General features: G+C 33.5%; 1 protein-coding gene across 1 annotated transcript in view; it reads right to left on the bottom strand.

Moving 5' to 3' along the window:
- LOC132713076 (leucine-rich repeat serine/threonine-protein kinase 1-like) overlaps window positions 1–16,965 on the bottom strand; it is a 36,409-nt gene extending 19,444 nt beyond the window's left edge. The window contains exons 1-13 of the mRNA XM_060695538.1: window positions 16,763–16,965; window positions 11,069–11,245; window positions 10,559–10,713; window positions 9,208–9,449; window positions 7,531–7,706; window positions 6,325–6,494; window positions 4,637–4,772; window positions 4,318–4,456; window positions 3,532–3,699; window positions 2,724–2,824; window positions 1,977–2,077; window positions 1,195–1,308; window positions 365–538 (exon numbers count right to left, since the gene is read on the bottom strand). Of these exons, the coding sequence (XP_060551521.1) occupies window positions 365–538; window positions 1,195–1,308; window positions 1,977–2,077; window positions 2,724–2,824; window positions 3,532–3,699; window positions 4,318–4,456; window positions 4,637–4,772; window positions 6,325–6,494; window positions 7,531–7,706; window positions 9,208–9,449; window positions 10,559–10,713; window positions 11,069–11,245; window positions 16,763–16,853 (1,944 nt within the window). The 5' untranslated portion in view covers window positions 16,854–16,965. The remainder of the gene's footprint in view (window positions 1–364; window positions 539–1,194; window positions 1,309–1,976; window positions 2,078–2,723; window positions 2,825–3,531; window positions 3,700–4,317; window positions 4,457–4,636; window positions 4,773–6,324; window positions 6,495–7,530; window positions 7,707–9,207; window positions 9,450–10,558; window positions 10,714–11,068; window positions 11,246–16,762) is intronic.
- Between the last annotated feature and the right edge of the window lie 209 nt (window positions 16,966–17,174).

Raw genomic sequence — 17,174 nt, 5'->3', positions numbered from 1 at the left:
GTAGCCGGTACATTGTCATATAACATTGCATGGTAAAGAGTTAAAGATGTAGCCGGTACATTGTCATATAACATTACATGGTAAAGAGTTAAAGATGTAGCCGGTACATTGTCATATAACATTGCATGGTAAAGAGTTAAAGACGCAGCCAGTACATTGAAGATGTAGAGAAATATAGAATAAAAATATCATGAACCAAAACCAGTTATTTTATTACACAACTTAAGCATTGCAAGACTTGTCAGTTTTGTCTATTCTCACACAGTAAGCTCACAGAAACAAGCACAATCATTTCTCTCACCTTGTTTTGAAAGCTATTTTTAGAAAAATCTATGTAAATGTTTTCAAAACTGAATCCTCATACCTTGATATTGTTTATCCATTTCTCAATCTTATCAATTTCCTCAGTGATGGACCAGAAGTCCCATACAAGGACATACAATGTCAGAGGTGTAAATACGCTGTGATGAATCTGTGTATAGACTTCATCTCCTGACATATCCCATACATTCAACTTCACCTGCACTTCCTTCTTTAACTGAAAACATGTAACATATAATAATTTTGTGTTGATAACAAATTAATTGCTTGTTGTTATCTATGTTTACATACAAAAGATATGGCAAATAAAACAAAGTGTGTGAGTAGAAACGATCTTGGACAGCATGTGCAATGGTACAGAATAACACTGGCCAACAAATCAAGGTGTCTTTATTTTGATTCTGAGCAGCTACTCAGTACTTGAAATTACTGTCTTTTGGATGAGCCTTAAAGGACAAGAGTTTCTGTGCCGGGTAGAAACAATATATAAACTATTTTTATATAACAATGACTTAACTAGACCTTTATTTATTACTGTAATTTCATTTATTGCAGCAGGCATTTCTGAATTTACTCTTTTACTTTATTTTTTTTTTTTTTCAATTCACCGACACACACCTAATAGGTTCATGGTAATATTTAGACTCAGACTTAATCGCCAAATGCTCCTCTGTACATTAGTTTTAGTTTGTACTAGTAACTCAGTACATGATAAAATATTTTTTCATCCAGTAGTAAAGGTTCTTTACATAAGATATTACACAATCCTTTGTGTGATTTGAATATAATCCTGGCAGAGGGGCAAGTAATTTTAGTAAGCAAGATAAGCTCTATCGTAATGTACATCATCTTATATTATATATGTAAACTTACTGAAAATCCCTTTTTATTTAGTGTCACCTCCTCCCTGACAATACTTTTCCTTTCTTTTGTTGCTTGAGGTTTCTTTCCTGCTAAGATGTTCACCAGAGTTGTCTTTCCTTTATCCTACAATGTAATTGTAAACATTTCGTGAAATTTTTTGTAGTAGAATAAATAATTTTAATTGCATGATTTGTTCTACTCTAAAACAGTTAATATTTTAAAGCCAAAAAGGTGACATTGTAGTTACCGGTAAGATGTCTGTCTCTCAACTCAGGAATTGTAAGTTTGAGCCCAACTTGGGTCACAACAAGGATTCCATTACTGATTAGATCTACTTGAATGAGGTTAAAATAAGCTTCAGGTTTTCTTTGGAATCAAATAAATAATATTTGAAGTAAGTCTTATGCGCATGTTGACTGTTAACTTTCACAGACATATCTTGTTATGACAATAGTCTAAACTATACCATATTTGACATATGAGAAAGTTATTTGGTGTATTGCAGGGAACACACCAACAAACCTACATGTGAACAGTTTTATACATTCCATCCCTTTTTTGAGTAATTTATACTTCTAACCTCTATACAGTCTGTATAATGTATATATTCATGATTTGTTTTTATTGTAGAATCATCACTGTATAAATCAATATGACAATGTTCAAACTTTAAAAGTGAGGAAATGCCTAGGGGCCTACAAAGCTCCTTGACTCAGTACATTTGGAACTTTGACTGACCATATATTTTTGTTGTAGATAATTGTCAAAAGTAATAATATAAAGCAATATACCTTTTTACCCAGTACAACAGCTTTTATCTTATTATATGGCTGACAATCTCGTAAATTTTCCAACAATTCTGATAAAATCTCTTTTGTCTTATTACCAGATGCTGTAAATAAACAAATGGTTCACTACATAATCTGATTATATACATTGTACATAGAATAATGCAAAATACATACATAAAACTGTTCCTGTCAAGTTTTAAAATTTCAAGTTTAATTATGATGCAATTATAGGACATTGGCTAAATACACAATAAAATAGCAAACTAGCACAACATGCCCATCCCATGTGCACACCATGTTGCTGAGAATAAAATGCAAGATCAAATTGTGTTCTGTACAACAGGATAGAGGAAATACACACTTCATAGCAAATAATGTACAACAGGTAGCATCACAAATTTAGAGGAAAACTCAATGTTCAATGAATTTGAATGGTCAAGTAAGACCTCTGGTGCGCCTACTTGCATAGCCTGACCAGGCACCGGAGTAGAACTACCTGTGTTCCATAAGCTAGCTGGATTTCTTTTATAGTCCCTGGCCGGATTAAAACCAACAGTGGTAAAGGGGAAACTGGTTTGAAGTCAATGACCTTAACCACTTGACCAAAGAAGGCCCACTCCAGAAATACTGTTTAATTTCATGAGAAGAAATTGTTGACCATCAGCAGCCCAATTTCTAGTCAGTAAACATGCATTAATCTAATAACGAGAGAATGTGTTAAAACTGAACATATCTATGGGTACAAACCTGGAATGTTGACATTTGTTATTGTAACTCCCTTCAGTTTTAGTAAACCACAGTTCTTCAACTTGCCAAGTTCCCTAGGTAACACCTTTATCAAAGGATTGCTGAAATATAATAACAACTACAAACATGTTTAGGACTGCAGATAGATCCATTTACTTGTTTATTTAGTTCTGGGTTATAACCAGACAGCTGACTATTGTTACCATGGATAAACAAATGAAATCAAAAAGAAAAAATGGCATATCTATATGCTCCAACCCAAAGTAGTGAGGCATTAACTTTCATCAATGAGTTTTGTGTTTGCACAATCTTACAATGTAAGTAAAACAAATACCTTTCTCAAACATTAAAGCACCACGCCTCCAGATTCATGTTAATTTTCATGAAAATTTTTGAAAAGTATTTAATAGTAAAATATTGTGAGGTGAACAAATAAAGTAATTAATATATTGCAATCGGCACTTACAATCCAAGAAAATTACGCAAAAGTCGTCAACATATGCAAAAACAGTCCTTACTGCGTTAGTAACGCAGTAGAAATATGGTAATAATATACTGCAAAATCAGTCTTAAACCGCATATAACTTATAAAATATAACATGGATCTCGAATGTTTTTACCTTTCTTTAAATTTTAGTACATTTTTCCCATTATTGATTTTCTTGAAATATTTTGAATCATCTGGAGGCGTGCAGCTTTAAACCTCATTATGATCCTTAAAATTGTTTCAGATCAAAACTTACAAAGAATAAAGATCAAAATCATTGACACTTTGGCAAATATAAATCTATGTAACATATTTCCTTACTCGGATAGGTCAAGGACTTCCAGACTGGTTAAATCACAAACAGATGGAGGGACACAGTCTAAACTGTTGTCTGCTAGTCGTAGTTCTTTCAGACAGTATGCTAGGGATTGTGGAAAATAAACCTGTCTGGAATCTTCTGAACTACTTGTTCGCTTCCTGCTAAATAGTCTGAAAGAAAAATGAATTGTCAATAAATAGTATCAATTAATCAATCAATGTCACAGAATTAAATGGCAAAAGTATACACATGTCTATCACCAAGTTACTGTGAAAGATATAAATTTATCATATTTACAAAACATTGTCTAACATAAAAGTATGGTATAGTTAACAAAATACTGACAATTAATACTGTATTGATTTTTTTTTGTGTGTGAATTATTATTACTCAATGTATTAAGAATATTTATTTCAGTAACTCAACATCAAGATCTTTGAGTAGATCCTTCCACCATATCAACCATCTTTATATGACTTTATAACAGCCTAACAATACATAGACTTCATAGTCACTTTACAAATTATTCAAGAGCTCATGTTCTTCCTTGACAATCTAGCCTTACTTCACATGTCCTAAACCACAGATTCAAATGATATACGTATACATGTACATGTATGTATGGAAATTGGCACTTAAATTTAGAATGCAAGCGAATGCATATAAAAAGAATACAAGAAGTCTTGACAATCAATTGCACCCTTGTAATACCTGACTGAGATACATTTAACTTGGAATTTGGAATTTAACAAAAGTAACTAAACAATTAAGTTATATTCTACAAGTACCTTTTGGTTGATGTCTCTTCAAAAATGCCAAGTTTATTATGTTTTACATTCAGGCTATGTAAGTGTCCACATTCCCAGATCTCTGGGCTAGGTATTCTCTCTATTTTGTTATCACTTGCATCTAACTCTGACAAAAGACCTGAAATTATAAAAAATGAAATAATTACATTCATCTCTTTGTCATCAATATCATTAGAGTTTCATTAAAATAACTAAGATTCCTTTCATCAATGGGAAAGACTATAAGTTATGCTTTGCTCAATTTAGAAAATATGACATTAAACATTGTAACTATTATTACCAAACAACTATGACATACTCAGCCTGACTATTCCTTCATTAATCTCGTCAAGATTATTATTGCTGATATTTAGGGTTCGTAGACTACCGCTCCAGTATACCTCTGTGTTGACAGGAAATCTTTCCAACTGATTATGACTCACATCTAAATGCTCCTGAAGATGTGAGAAGATTTTACATATTTAATATCTTATAAAGGGAATGTCAGAGAATCATCATAAACTCAGACATTAAAACACGATTAAATTCATATAGATTAATATAAACTGAAGAACTACATGATATACAATAACGGAACATATAAAAAAGATATGAACAAACATTGGAATCAAACAGTGTATGTTTTGTAACCAATCATACAGAAAAGTCAGGATTTCAGAAAACATTTTTTTATTTTCACAACTTTCATAAATTTATCGACAAAGTGGAAAACAAACAAATTCTGGATCAAAGGAAGTGAAGCAGTAACCTAATTTGTCATTAAAATGCACAGTTCAAATGTGTAAATATGCAGATGTTGAGTTACTTCTGACAAGAGTGTTAACTGGTTCGATTGTCAAAAACTGTTTCAACAAGAGCTGTCAGAAGGACAGCGCGCTCGACTTTTTTAGTGCTTGCCTATAAAACAAAACTTTGACAGTTAAGGGCACACAAGACTTTAACTAGGAATTTCTAAGTACAAATCAAGAAACATTTTCACAGAGTTATCTTCTCTTGCTTACAGATAGGTCTCATGATGGCACATAAGAACTCCAACTTCCAAAGTAATATCTCAAATGGTTAAGTCAACAAGTGGACAAGAATGAAAATTTTAACTGAGTTTCTAAGTCAAAAAGGGCCATAATTCAAATAAAATCCTTAACAGAATTACCTTCTCCTGCCCATGTTTTGGGACCATGATGGTAAACAAGTATTCCAACTTTCAATTTAATATCTCAACCAGTTCAGTCAAAAAGTTGACTGGTACAAAAAAGTTAACCAAGATTCTAAGTCGATAAAAGGCCTTAATTTTTAAAACAAATCCCTGACAGAGTTACCTTCTCTTGCGTACAGATGGGGGTAATGATGTGAAATAGCATTAAATGTTTCAAAGCAATATCTCAAAGGGTTAAGGCAATAAGTGGATTTTACCCATATTCAATGTATTTTCTAAGTCAAAAAGGGGCATAATTCTGTCAAAAACCTTGACAGAGTTATGTCCTCTTGTCTGTTGATGAAGGTCGTGATGGTAAACAAGTATGGTCAGTTTCAAAGCAATACCTCCAATGGTTTTGAAATAAAGTGAGGTGGTACAAAAAACTTAACCAAGCTCAATACACTTTCTAAGTCAAAAAAGGGCCATAATTCTGTCAAAAACCTTGACAGAGTTATGTACTCCTGTCTGTAGATGGAGGTTATGATGGTGAACAAGTATGGTAAGTTTCAAAGCCATACTTGTAATACTTCTGAAATAAAGTGGGGTGGTACGAAAAACTTAACCAAGGTGTGACGCCAACGCCGACGCCGACGCCAACGCCGACGCCGACGCCGACGCCGGGGCGAGTAGGATAGCTCCCCTTTTCATAGAAAAGTCGAGCTAAAAATGCTATACAAGATACAACTGTAAAGCACCAAGTGCTCTATATACAACATTTTTTTCAAACAATCTATTTCTAACTTTTGTTTGTTTGTTTTGCAAAAGAAAAACTTATAAGTAAAATTTAATACCAGTGGACAATTCCAAGGTTGTGGGAATGTTGTTAACTTGTTGTATTTTGCGTTAATGTTCACAAGTTGTTTACAAGCTTGAATCTCCAATGGTAACATGACCAGTACATTATGGGAAATATCCAACCTTCTCAGATCTGAACACAACCAATGCCTTTCTTGCACTGAAGCTTATATAAGATATTAGAGAATGTTAAAATAATTGATCAATTTTTTATGTATAGAAACACATATGAACAAATTGTTAACTGTTGACTGATTCAACAATGAAGTGTTACATAATTCATATAATGCTAATATTTCAAGGGATTTTTATGGTGAAATATTTAAATCATATAATGATTCTGTTATTTTTTCCTACAAAAAGTTATACTTTTAATTACTTGCATAAGAAAAAAGTTTATACCCCCAAAATTTTGAAGCAATATGAACTGCATAATGGAAAAATAACAAGCATCTAAAATTTTCAAATCAGTATGTTTCATTCAAAAAAAAGGTTGACGTGGTTAATAATTATAACAATATTAACTAAATATAGGTTATGTGTAGTGGTGATGTAAAAACAACAACTGAACATATTATTTCATGCATACAGTTGCAGAATATTTATATCATCAATGCTTTTATAATTAATTTGGTTATCAGACCAATTTTGAAAATGAAAAATAAATTCAAACATTTCCAGATAAAGTACACAGAAAAATAAATTGGAAAATCCATTCGGATATTGTAATTATTATTTATATGAAATATGTCACAAGGTGAGAAAAATGTGCAGCATGACTTGGACTAGAACCCGGGACCCTTGGAATACTGTACCGCGGCCCTACCGGCTGAGCTATCGGGCCGCTTACACACATTCTCCCCTATATAGTTAACAGTTCTGAACCGTGACATACTCCTCTGCTATATTGAAATTAACCCTCAAATTTCACAGAGTTACAGAGCAATGTGAATTAAACTCTGAGTTATATGCAGTCACGGCCCCCTTTTGACGCCAAATGTCACATGGTCAGAAAAATGTGCAGTCTGACTGGGACTGGGACTTGAATCCTGGACCCTCAGAATACCGTACAATGGCTCTACTGAGCTTTACGTCCGCTTACACATCTTCTCCCCTATATAGTGAACACTTCATAACCGTGACATATAAATGACACAAATACACACTTACAATGGCGTTTTAATAGACAAATTTACACTTACAATGGCGTTTTAATACTGAGACACTATTTTGTAGAGGTACCCCTTGATGCAGTAATGACTTGCTGAGATAGACCAGGTTATTGTGAGACAAGTACAGATGTTGTAATCCCTGTATCTCAAATAATTCACGACAAACTGTCTCCAATTTATTGTATGACAAATTGACCTCTTCAAGACTGAAAGTAAATAAAAAGACATTCACATTTTAAAAGTTAATGTAAATCATCAGTTTGTCATAACACATTTTTTGTTGTTGTTTTTTTGTTTGGTTTCTTTTTTTGTTTTTTTTTCAAAAAGCAGTGAATCCTACTGATCTTATAACACTAATGCAGCTTTCAGGTAAAGAGGGGAATTATAGTTGAGTAATGTAATTTTTTATGCCATTCTCTCTTCAGAAAGCCTCAGTGGCTTAATGGTTGAGGTCCCTGACAAACTCCCTCAACATTAAAAACAAGAACCGGTTGAACCGGGTGATGCTCCCTGAGAAGGTTTTGGACACAGAAAAGTATAAAAAAATGAACAAAGGGCAAAAACTCCAAAATAAGGCAAGGCGAAATTTTTCGGGGAGCATAAAAAAGTTTATTACCGTCAGTTATGCTAAAATGTTGCCATAACAGTTTCAGTTAAACTAAAGAAAAACAAAGGATGTCTCTTCAAGCAATACTGGTGTCAGAATAAGAGATTTTTATTAATCTACAATTCCTTGTTCCTAAAATAGGGAAAAAAAACATGAATTTCCAAGTTCTAAATATACATTTATCACATATAAATAAACAATTTAACCGGGTGATGCTCCCCGACTAGGATTTGGACACAGAAAAGTATATCTTTTGTAGTTTCAGAGTTACATGTATGTCCCAGACAAAGTTCAAAATGTGATAATTCCAAACTTAGGCAATGCAGAGTTACTGTTCTTTGCACTGCATTTCTACTCAATTAGATTTGTCTAATTTCTGTGAAATAGTTGTAAAATCCGACTTCAAATAACCAAGTTATGGGCCGGACACGATTTTGCTGCAAGGTCATGCTGTGACTTGAATTTCAAGGTAGCGACCCAAATGTTGCGCGCAACACATCGTCTCATTATTGTGATCAATTCTGTGAAATAGTTGAAAAATCCGACTTCAAATAACAAAGTACTGGGCCAGACACGATATTGCTTCAAGGTCATGCTGTGACCTTGACCCAAATGTTGCGCGCGACACGTCGTCTCAATATGGTGATCATTTCTGCAAAATAGTTGTAAAGTCCGACTTCAAATAACCAAGTTATGGGCCAGACACGATTTTTCTTCAAGGTCATGCTTTGACCTTGACCTTCAAGGTAGCGACCCGTTACGCGCGACACGTCGTCTCAATTTGGTGATCATTTTTGTGAAATAGTTGTAAAATCGGACTTCAAATAACGAAGTTATTGGCCGGACACAATTTTGCTTCAAGGTCATGCTGTGACCTTGACCTTCAAAGAAGCTACCCAAATGTTGTGAGCGACACGTCGTCTCAATATGGTGATCATTTCTGTGAAATAGTTTTAAAATTCGACTTTAAATAATGGGCCGTACACAACTTTGGTACGTATGTACGGATGGATGGACGGACAACCCGGCGACTATATGCTCCCCTGAAATTTTTCAGGGAGCATAATAACAAACAATGCAGACATAATTTTCATATTTACCATGGACATATAGGATCTTCTTCACTATCCTCATTACTACAGTATGTCAGAGATTTGATCTGATTTCTGGAGGCATTCAGACTTCTTAGGTTCTGGAAGTGCCAAGGGAGACAATCTGGTAATTCTGTGAGCATATTACAGCTAATGTCTAGTTCCACCAAGGTCATTAAGTATCCATTTTGTTTAAACCAATCAGGATGAAGCATTCGCAGGTTCTTTCTTTGTAACTGTCCTGTACACAACTAAAAATAAACAAATTAATAATCAAAGCTACAATTACAAAATTTACAGATTACATATATGCCATAATTTTTAGGCTAATTTCTTGGCACTTTCTATTTGGAGGTGGGGCATTAAAAGCTACAGATATGACAACTGTTTTAGTGCCAAAAGGAGAAACAATGAATGGACAGACAATGCCAATTAACTAAATGCCTGGACAGACAATGCCAATTAACTAAATGCCTGTCATTTTTGACTGAGTAACAATATACCCCCTGGAGCAAAAATATTTCATTTGGTTTAGTGAAACAATCCTAAAACTTAATGATTTCAACCCCAATGATGACAAGCCTATGTCATCAATACAGAGCCAAGCATAACTGTTGGTTATACTATTTCAATATATACATACAGTAGAACTTTGTAAGTCAAAATTAAAGGGGACTAGTTTTAAAAAATTTTGACAATGGGGGATTCGACTCGGTTTAATTAAGATAAAAATTTTTACTTGATTTACAACTTTCAAAAGGGAAAGGGGAAAACTAAAACAGCTTACAAAATATATCCCCTGCATTTTCACACGACACTGGTACAAGTTCTCAAATTTAGTTTTTTACTGTTTTCTTTGAATCCACTACGGGAATAATATAACCCTTTAAAACTTTTATAACATTTAAATGAAAAAAGGTGTAAAAAACAAACTTGTAATTAAAAATCTCTTCCCCTGTATCGGAAATCTCTTTCGTCAAAAAGGGGGAAAAATTCCGGAAGAAGGCATAACAATAAAATTTAAGGACTTTTACTTATTTCGGCAAATTTACCTTTATTCTATACGGACCACAAAAAAACTTGACACTTCAAAAATTCGACACATATTTTTCGACTCATACATAGGTTTTAATAAGGAATAAAATGGGGGGGGGGGAATTTAATCAGGACTTTCATTTTACTTCGACAAATCGACAAAACTGACTAATCGAAGTTTGACTAATAGAAGTTCTACTGTATATATGACTTCCCTTGAATCATCAATGGGCAGTTATAAATTCTACGCATGACAAGTTTATTACATAAAACCAACCTAGGGGTATCACAGTATTAGTGTAAATGCTTTGAAAGAAAGACTTACCGTTATAAAATCATCTTCATTATCAGATTGCTCTGGGACAAAGTACATTTGAAGGAATTCACCAATTATACCTGGATGTGCTTCACAAACAGGGACAGAGAACTCTAGCTCTTCACAATTACTGTGTAAAAACTCTATAATATGTTTATGTCCCCCTGAAATAAAGTATAACATTCTTTCAAATACAATGGTCTGGAAAGGCGCTATGTAAACCCTTCTCGCTACAATTAAACGTGCCACGGTATAACTCAACAATAATTGCTGTATGCAAATTATGTAAGTGTTCAAGAAAAGGGGGAAAATAGATACAAGAGCAAAAATGAAAATTCTAACAATATGATGTTCTTTACTTGTGAAAAAAGATAAATTTTTCAGAAAATAATGTTTTTAAAGCCATGATCTGTTGAAAACATAAATTGCGTGTTCAGAATATCTGCTGACAATATTTGAAAGACCCTGATGTATGTCATGGGAGTACTACAAAATAAAAAAATAAAAGTTTTATTTCACCAGCACAAGCAGCAAATAAAGGTGTGAGTTTTTCACAGTCTGTAAGTCTCTTGACCAGTTGTAGGGGGTGGTTGATATCAACCCCAGGTGATAGCCACATCTTCACAACATCCCTGCTACCACCGAGACAAGCCGCATACAACAAACAGTTCCTCACTTGATCATCTTTGATCAAACCTGAATCAGTAATCATGTGCTGTTATCAGACCTGAATCAGTAATCATGTGCTGTAATAAAACCTGAATCAGTAATCATGTGCTGTAATCAGACCTGAATCAGTAAACATGTGCTGTAATCAGACCTGAATCAGTAATCATGTGCTGTAATAAAACCTAAATCAGTAAACATTGCTGTAATCAGACATGAATCAGTAAACATGTACTGTGATCAAACCTGAATCAGTATTCATGTGCTGTAATAAGACCTGAATCATAATCATGTGCTGTATACATAACACCTGAATCAGTAAACATGTGCTGTTATCAGACATGAATCAGTAATCATGTGCTGTAATCAGACCTGAATCAGTAATCATGTGCTGTAATAAGACCTGAATCAGTAAACATGTACTGTAATCAAACATGAATCAGTAAACATGTACTGTGATCAAACCTGAATCAGTAATCATGTGCTGTAATAAGACCTGAATCAATAAATATGTACTGTGATCAAACCTGAATCAGTAATCATGTGCTGTAATAAGACCTGAATCAGTAATCATGTGCTGTAATCAAACATGAATCAGTAAACATGTACCGTGATCAAACCTGAATCAGTATTCATGTGCTGTAATAAGACCTGAATCAGTAATCATGTGCTGTAATCAGACCTGAATCATGTGCTGTAATAAGACCTGAATCAGTAAACATGTACTGTGATCATACATGAATCAGTAAACATGTGCTGTAATCAGACCTGAATCAGTAATCATGTGCTGTAATAAGACCTGAATCAGTAATCATGTGCTGTAATCAGACCTGAATCAGTAATCATGTGCTGTAATCAGACCTGAATCAGTAATCATGTGCTGTAATCAGACCTGAATCAGTAAACATTGCTGTTATCAAACATGAATCAGTAAACATGTACTGTGATCAAACCTGATAATCATGTGCTGTAATAAGACCTGAATCAGTAATCATGTGCTGTAATAAGACCTGAATCAGTTAACATGTGATGTGATCAAACCTGAATCAGTAATCATGTGTTGTAATAAGACCTGAATCAGTAATCATGTGCTGTAATCAGACCAGAATCAGTAATCATATGCTATAATCAGACCTGAATCAGTAATCATGTGCTGTAATCAGACCTGAATCAGATCAGTAATCATGTGCTGTAATCAAACCTGAATCAGTTAACATTGCTGTAATCAGACCTGAATCAGTAATCATGTGCTGTAATCAGACCTGAATCAGATCAGTAATCATGTGCTGTAATCAAACCTGAATCAGTTAACATTGCTGTAATCAGACATGAATCAGTAATCATGTGCTGTTATAAGACCTGAATCAGTAATCATGTGCTGTAATCAGACCTGAATCAGTAAACATTGCTGTTATCAGACCTGAATCTGTAAACATGTGCTGTAATTAATAGTTGCAATAATATAACTTATATGTAATTACATACATGTATATGAAAAAGTGTATGCTGAACATTTAAATTTACAGGCAATGAGGGAATCTGGTTGGCAGTGTGGTTGAAAGGTTTAACACGTGAGACCCGTTTTCTCAGGACTGCTTGTCTTGTGGGTTCAGTCACTATCAAAGGCAAGAAATTTTACACAACCATTGTCTAGCACTGATTCCAGGATCAGATCTAGGTGTTTCAAAAGCTCATAGCATCTTAAACAATCAAACTAAAGTAAACTAAAAGGTGTTTGTAGGGAAATGACAACTGGTAGTACATGTAATATAAGTCTGTTGGAAGAAGGGATAGTTAATTCTTAAAAATATTTATAGTTAATAACAGGCAGATGCATCTAAAAAGATTCCTTCATGGATGGATACGAACTAGAGACATCCCCAAATAGTTAGAAACTAACAACTGTTTCAGGCAGACTTAATGTTAATGAACTTTTGGAATTTTTTTTTTGCAAAAATGAGTAAAATGTTGTTCTTTTTTTCACTGACAAACAAACAATTATTTAACATACTTTAGAAAACTCGTTTTTCTAGGTTTATGAAAAATACAGTACAACTTCATGTATAAAAAATATAAACACCAGTTGCATGAATATAAGCTATAACCTTGAGATTAATTATGACAAGAAATAAGTGATGTTGACTATATAATGTATGTTATGTAAAAGCTAAAATGGGCTATAAAGAAAAATAATTAATATGCTAAAATGTACAGGTTTTTTTTTGATAAACTCAAGTTTTGTACAAAACAATTTTGCACAACTCTAGTAACAAAAGATAACTATCCTAGCAACCTATCTATGTTCAAACAGCTCAAACAGCTTGATTTCTTGGATAAGAAGAAAAACCTGAATTTTGATATGCAATCTTACTGTGAAAGAGAATTTCAAAAAGAAAATGTGTTTATCAAAAAACACAAAAGGTTGTTAATGCCAATTATATTGCCAATTACATATTTAAACTTCCTCAATTATGAAACTGCTTAGTTACAGGCACTTCCCAGTTGACGCATGTACATATAAAGTTAACCTTTCCTAAAAAATATTTATTAAGAAAAAAGCTATCTAGCTAGCTTACGGAACACCTAAAGTGCCTGCTTGTGCCTGAAATAATGCATACAGACGGGTACCTGAGGTCTTCCTTCACCAGTAAACCTGAAAAGTCACCATATGACCTCTTCTGTGTTAGCAAAACCGACCCCCCCCCCCCCCCCCCCCAAAAAAAAAATATATATATATATATATATATATGTGAATTCTATCAGGCAAAAATACGTTAATAAATAATACCCATATCTTCTCTCATAACAAGATTCACCCCTTATTCACCTAAGAGGAACTTCCTTGTATAAATGGGAAGAAAAAATACATTAGTTTTGTTTTAATTTCTTTCCCTATAAAAGCTATAAAATTACTTCAACTTCAGTTAATTCAATTTTAAATACACCCTTAAGTTAATAAACACACAGAGTAATAGAGTAATATAACTCAAATTTTAAAGAAGAATAAATTTTATCAATAATTTCCTTAGTGCCTCTTACTGTTATAAACCATATCTGTGTGAGCTCTGGCATCATATAAAGTTACAGTTTATTAATTTAAGGAAACACATGGTTAGTTCAATCAGTAGAGCTGCTGGACAATAGATTTTAGGGTTACTGGTTCAGGACCGAGACAGTCTGTAGTTTTTTCCTCACCCTAAACCCTATAACTGCACTAAAGTGTTGGCCTCTCAATTCTATATGTATATTTATTCTGAACTCCCTTACAATTTGTGACTAGTATATAATACAGTGTTCATATATCTATGTACACTTTTTAATCGTTCCCTTCAAGAAAATACATATCCCACATGTTGGAAAAACGCAAATGTTATGCCATTATTTAAAAAAGGGGAGCACGATCTTTGTTCTAATTACAGACCAATTTCTTTAATAAGTTGCATAGGAAAAGTTATGGAAAGAATTATATTCAAATATATTTACAACCATTTACATATGAACAATCTTATTTACAAATATCAATCCGGGTTTATTCCAGGGCATTCTACTGTATATCAATTAATTGACATTTATCATCAAATATGTAAAGCTTTTGATGAAAAGAAATCAACTTGTATAGTGTTCTGTGATATCTCTAAAGCATTTGACCGTGTTTGGCATAAAGGTCTACTGTTTAAACTGCATCAGTACGGCATTACAAATAATTTGAATACTTGGATTGCTAGCTATCTTAAGTCGAGGAACCAAAGCGTTTTTGTTGGTTCTTCTTTTTCTGACACAAAATTCATAAATGCTGGTGTCCCTCAAGGATCTGTGCTTGGTCCTCTTCTTTTTTTGATTTATGTTAATGACATTGCTGAAAACTTACTTAGTTTGACTCGTCTTTTTGCAGATGATAGTTCTTTATCGGTAACAAGCGATGATTCTAAATATATAGAAATGACTCTAAATATTGATCTTAAAACTATTACTGAATGGGCAGACCAATGGCTTGTAACCTTTAATCCTAATAAGACAGAAGTATTATTTTGTTCTCTTATTAGAAATGAAAGACCTTTTTTGTACTTTAACAATGTTCAACTTAATTACACTCAACACCACAGGCATTTGGGGTTAACCTTAAGTGATGATGGAACCTGGCATGAACATATTAATAATATAACTAACTCGGCGTCCAAAATATTAGGTTCTATGCGTTTATTAAAGTTCAAATTAAATAGAACAACATTAAATCAAATTTATATTTCCTATATGAGGCCTTTATTAGAATATGCTAGTGTTATTTGGGATAGTTGTACCTTATATGAAAAAGAAAAAAATGAAAAAATGCAATACGAAGCTGCGCGCTTAGTAACTGGTTTGACTCGCTCAGTGTCTATAGAAAGACTTCTGCATGAAATAGGTTGGGTCTCTTTAGCAGATCGTCGTTTAATGCAAAAATTATCAATAATGTATAAAGCTAAAAATGGGGAGCTTCCAAGTTATCTGGACACTTTGTTCCCAAATTTTGTATCAGAAAGTAGCCAATATAACCTTAGAAATAACGATAATTACGTAACAATAGCACGACGAACAGAAATATTTTCTAGATCATTATACCCTCAGCAATTTCGGCATGGAATAGTCTTGATAATGAGATACGTGACTCGACTTCTTTAAATGTGTTCAAAACTAAAACTCAAGGATAAATTCAAACCCACACTTGTCCCTAAATATTATTTAATTGGAGAAAGGTTAACATCTGTTTACCATGCACGTTTAAGAAATAGATGTAGTAATTTGAATGATGATCTGTATAGAAATCACTTAGCAAACTCCCCTGTTTGTGAGTTTTGCCATATCGAGGAGGATGCTGAACATTTCTTTTTTAACTGTAAACTTTTTGGTGTTCAAAGACTCCAACTTTTCACTTCCACTCGCCCTTTTCATCCATTAAGTACAAGTACTCTCCTTTATGGAAAAGAAAATTTATCAATCGATGAAAACTCTTTTTATTTCATGAGGTTCAAAAATATATAAAAAATACACATAGATTTAAATAATAAGAAATAAGTACATGTAAAAATAACAATCGTTGTTCCAATATTAATTCTTCTAATTCCCCTTATAAATGACATATTTTGACAGCCATACAAACCATCACATACTGCAAGTGCAGGAAAATTACTACTATTTTTTTTTTTATTTAAAAAATTAATAAGCAAATGTTTTTTTTTTGTTTTGTTTTTCTCTTAAATTTGATGTCGAATTCTATTCGCTACTTTGTTTCCGCCTTAATATTTTGTAATTGCTCATGTGTATAGTGTTTAAACATGTTTTCGTTTCTATATCTTATAATGCTTAAGGGAAGGACAGTTACTAATGTTGCTAGAACTTGTTGTTCAACCCTTTTGCCCTTTGTTAAAAATGTTGTTTTGTGGAAATAATGTTATAAATTGTATTCAAAGAGCAATAAAATATTATTAAACTAAAAAAAACTACTACCATAATTTCTTATCACTATGTTTACATCTGATTGAAATAAAATATTAAAGGGAGACAACTCACTTGGATCTTTTTCGACCAGCTTTTGAATAATGTCAACATGACCATATTTTGATGCTATGTAGATCGGTGATTCTTCCTCCCATGCTTTCATATTACCCGGCAGAATTGGCACATCTCTTTGTAGTAATAAATCCAGCACACCAACCTGATTGTTCTGACAGGCTATCTGAATAGGGTTTTCCTGTAAATATCAAATGAGCCGCGTCACAACAAAACCAACATACTGGGTTTGCGACCAGCATGGATCCAGACCAGGCTGCGCATCCGCGCAGTCTGATCAGGATCCATGCTGTTCGCTTACCAACTCTATTACAAGTAGAGAAACTGAAAGCGAACAGCATGGATCCTGATCAGATGCGCAGGCTGGTCTGGATCCATGCTGGTCGTAAACGCACCATGTTGGTTTTGTCAT

Source organism: Ruditapes philippinarum, unplaced genomic scaffold (assembly GCF_026571515.1).
Source record: "Ruditapes philippinarum isolate M1 unplaced genomic scaffold, ASM2657151v2 ctg100_1_1_1_1, whole genome shotgun sequence".
Classification (NCBI taxonomy): Eukaryota; Metazoa; Mollusca; class Bivalvia; order Venerida; family Veneridae; genus Ruditapes; species Ruditapes philippinarum.
The sequence above is the reverse complement of the archived record's forward strand: the minus strand, read 5'-3'. Positions and strand labels throughout refer to the sequence as shown.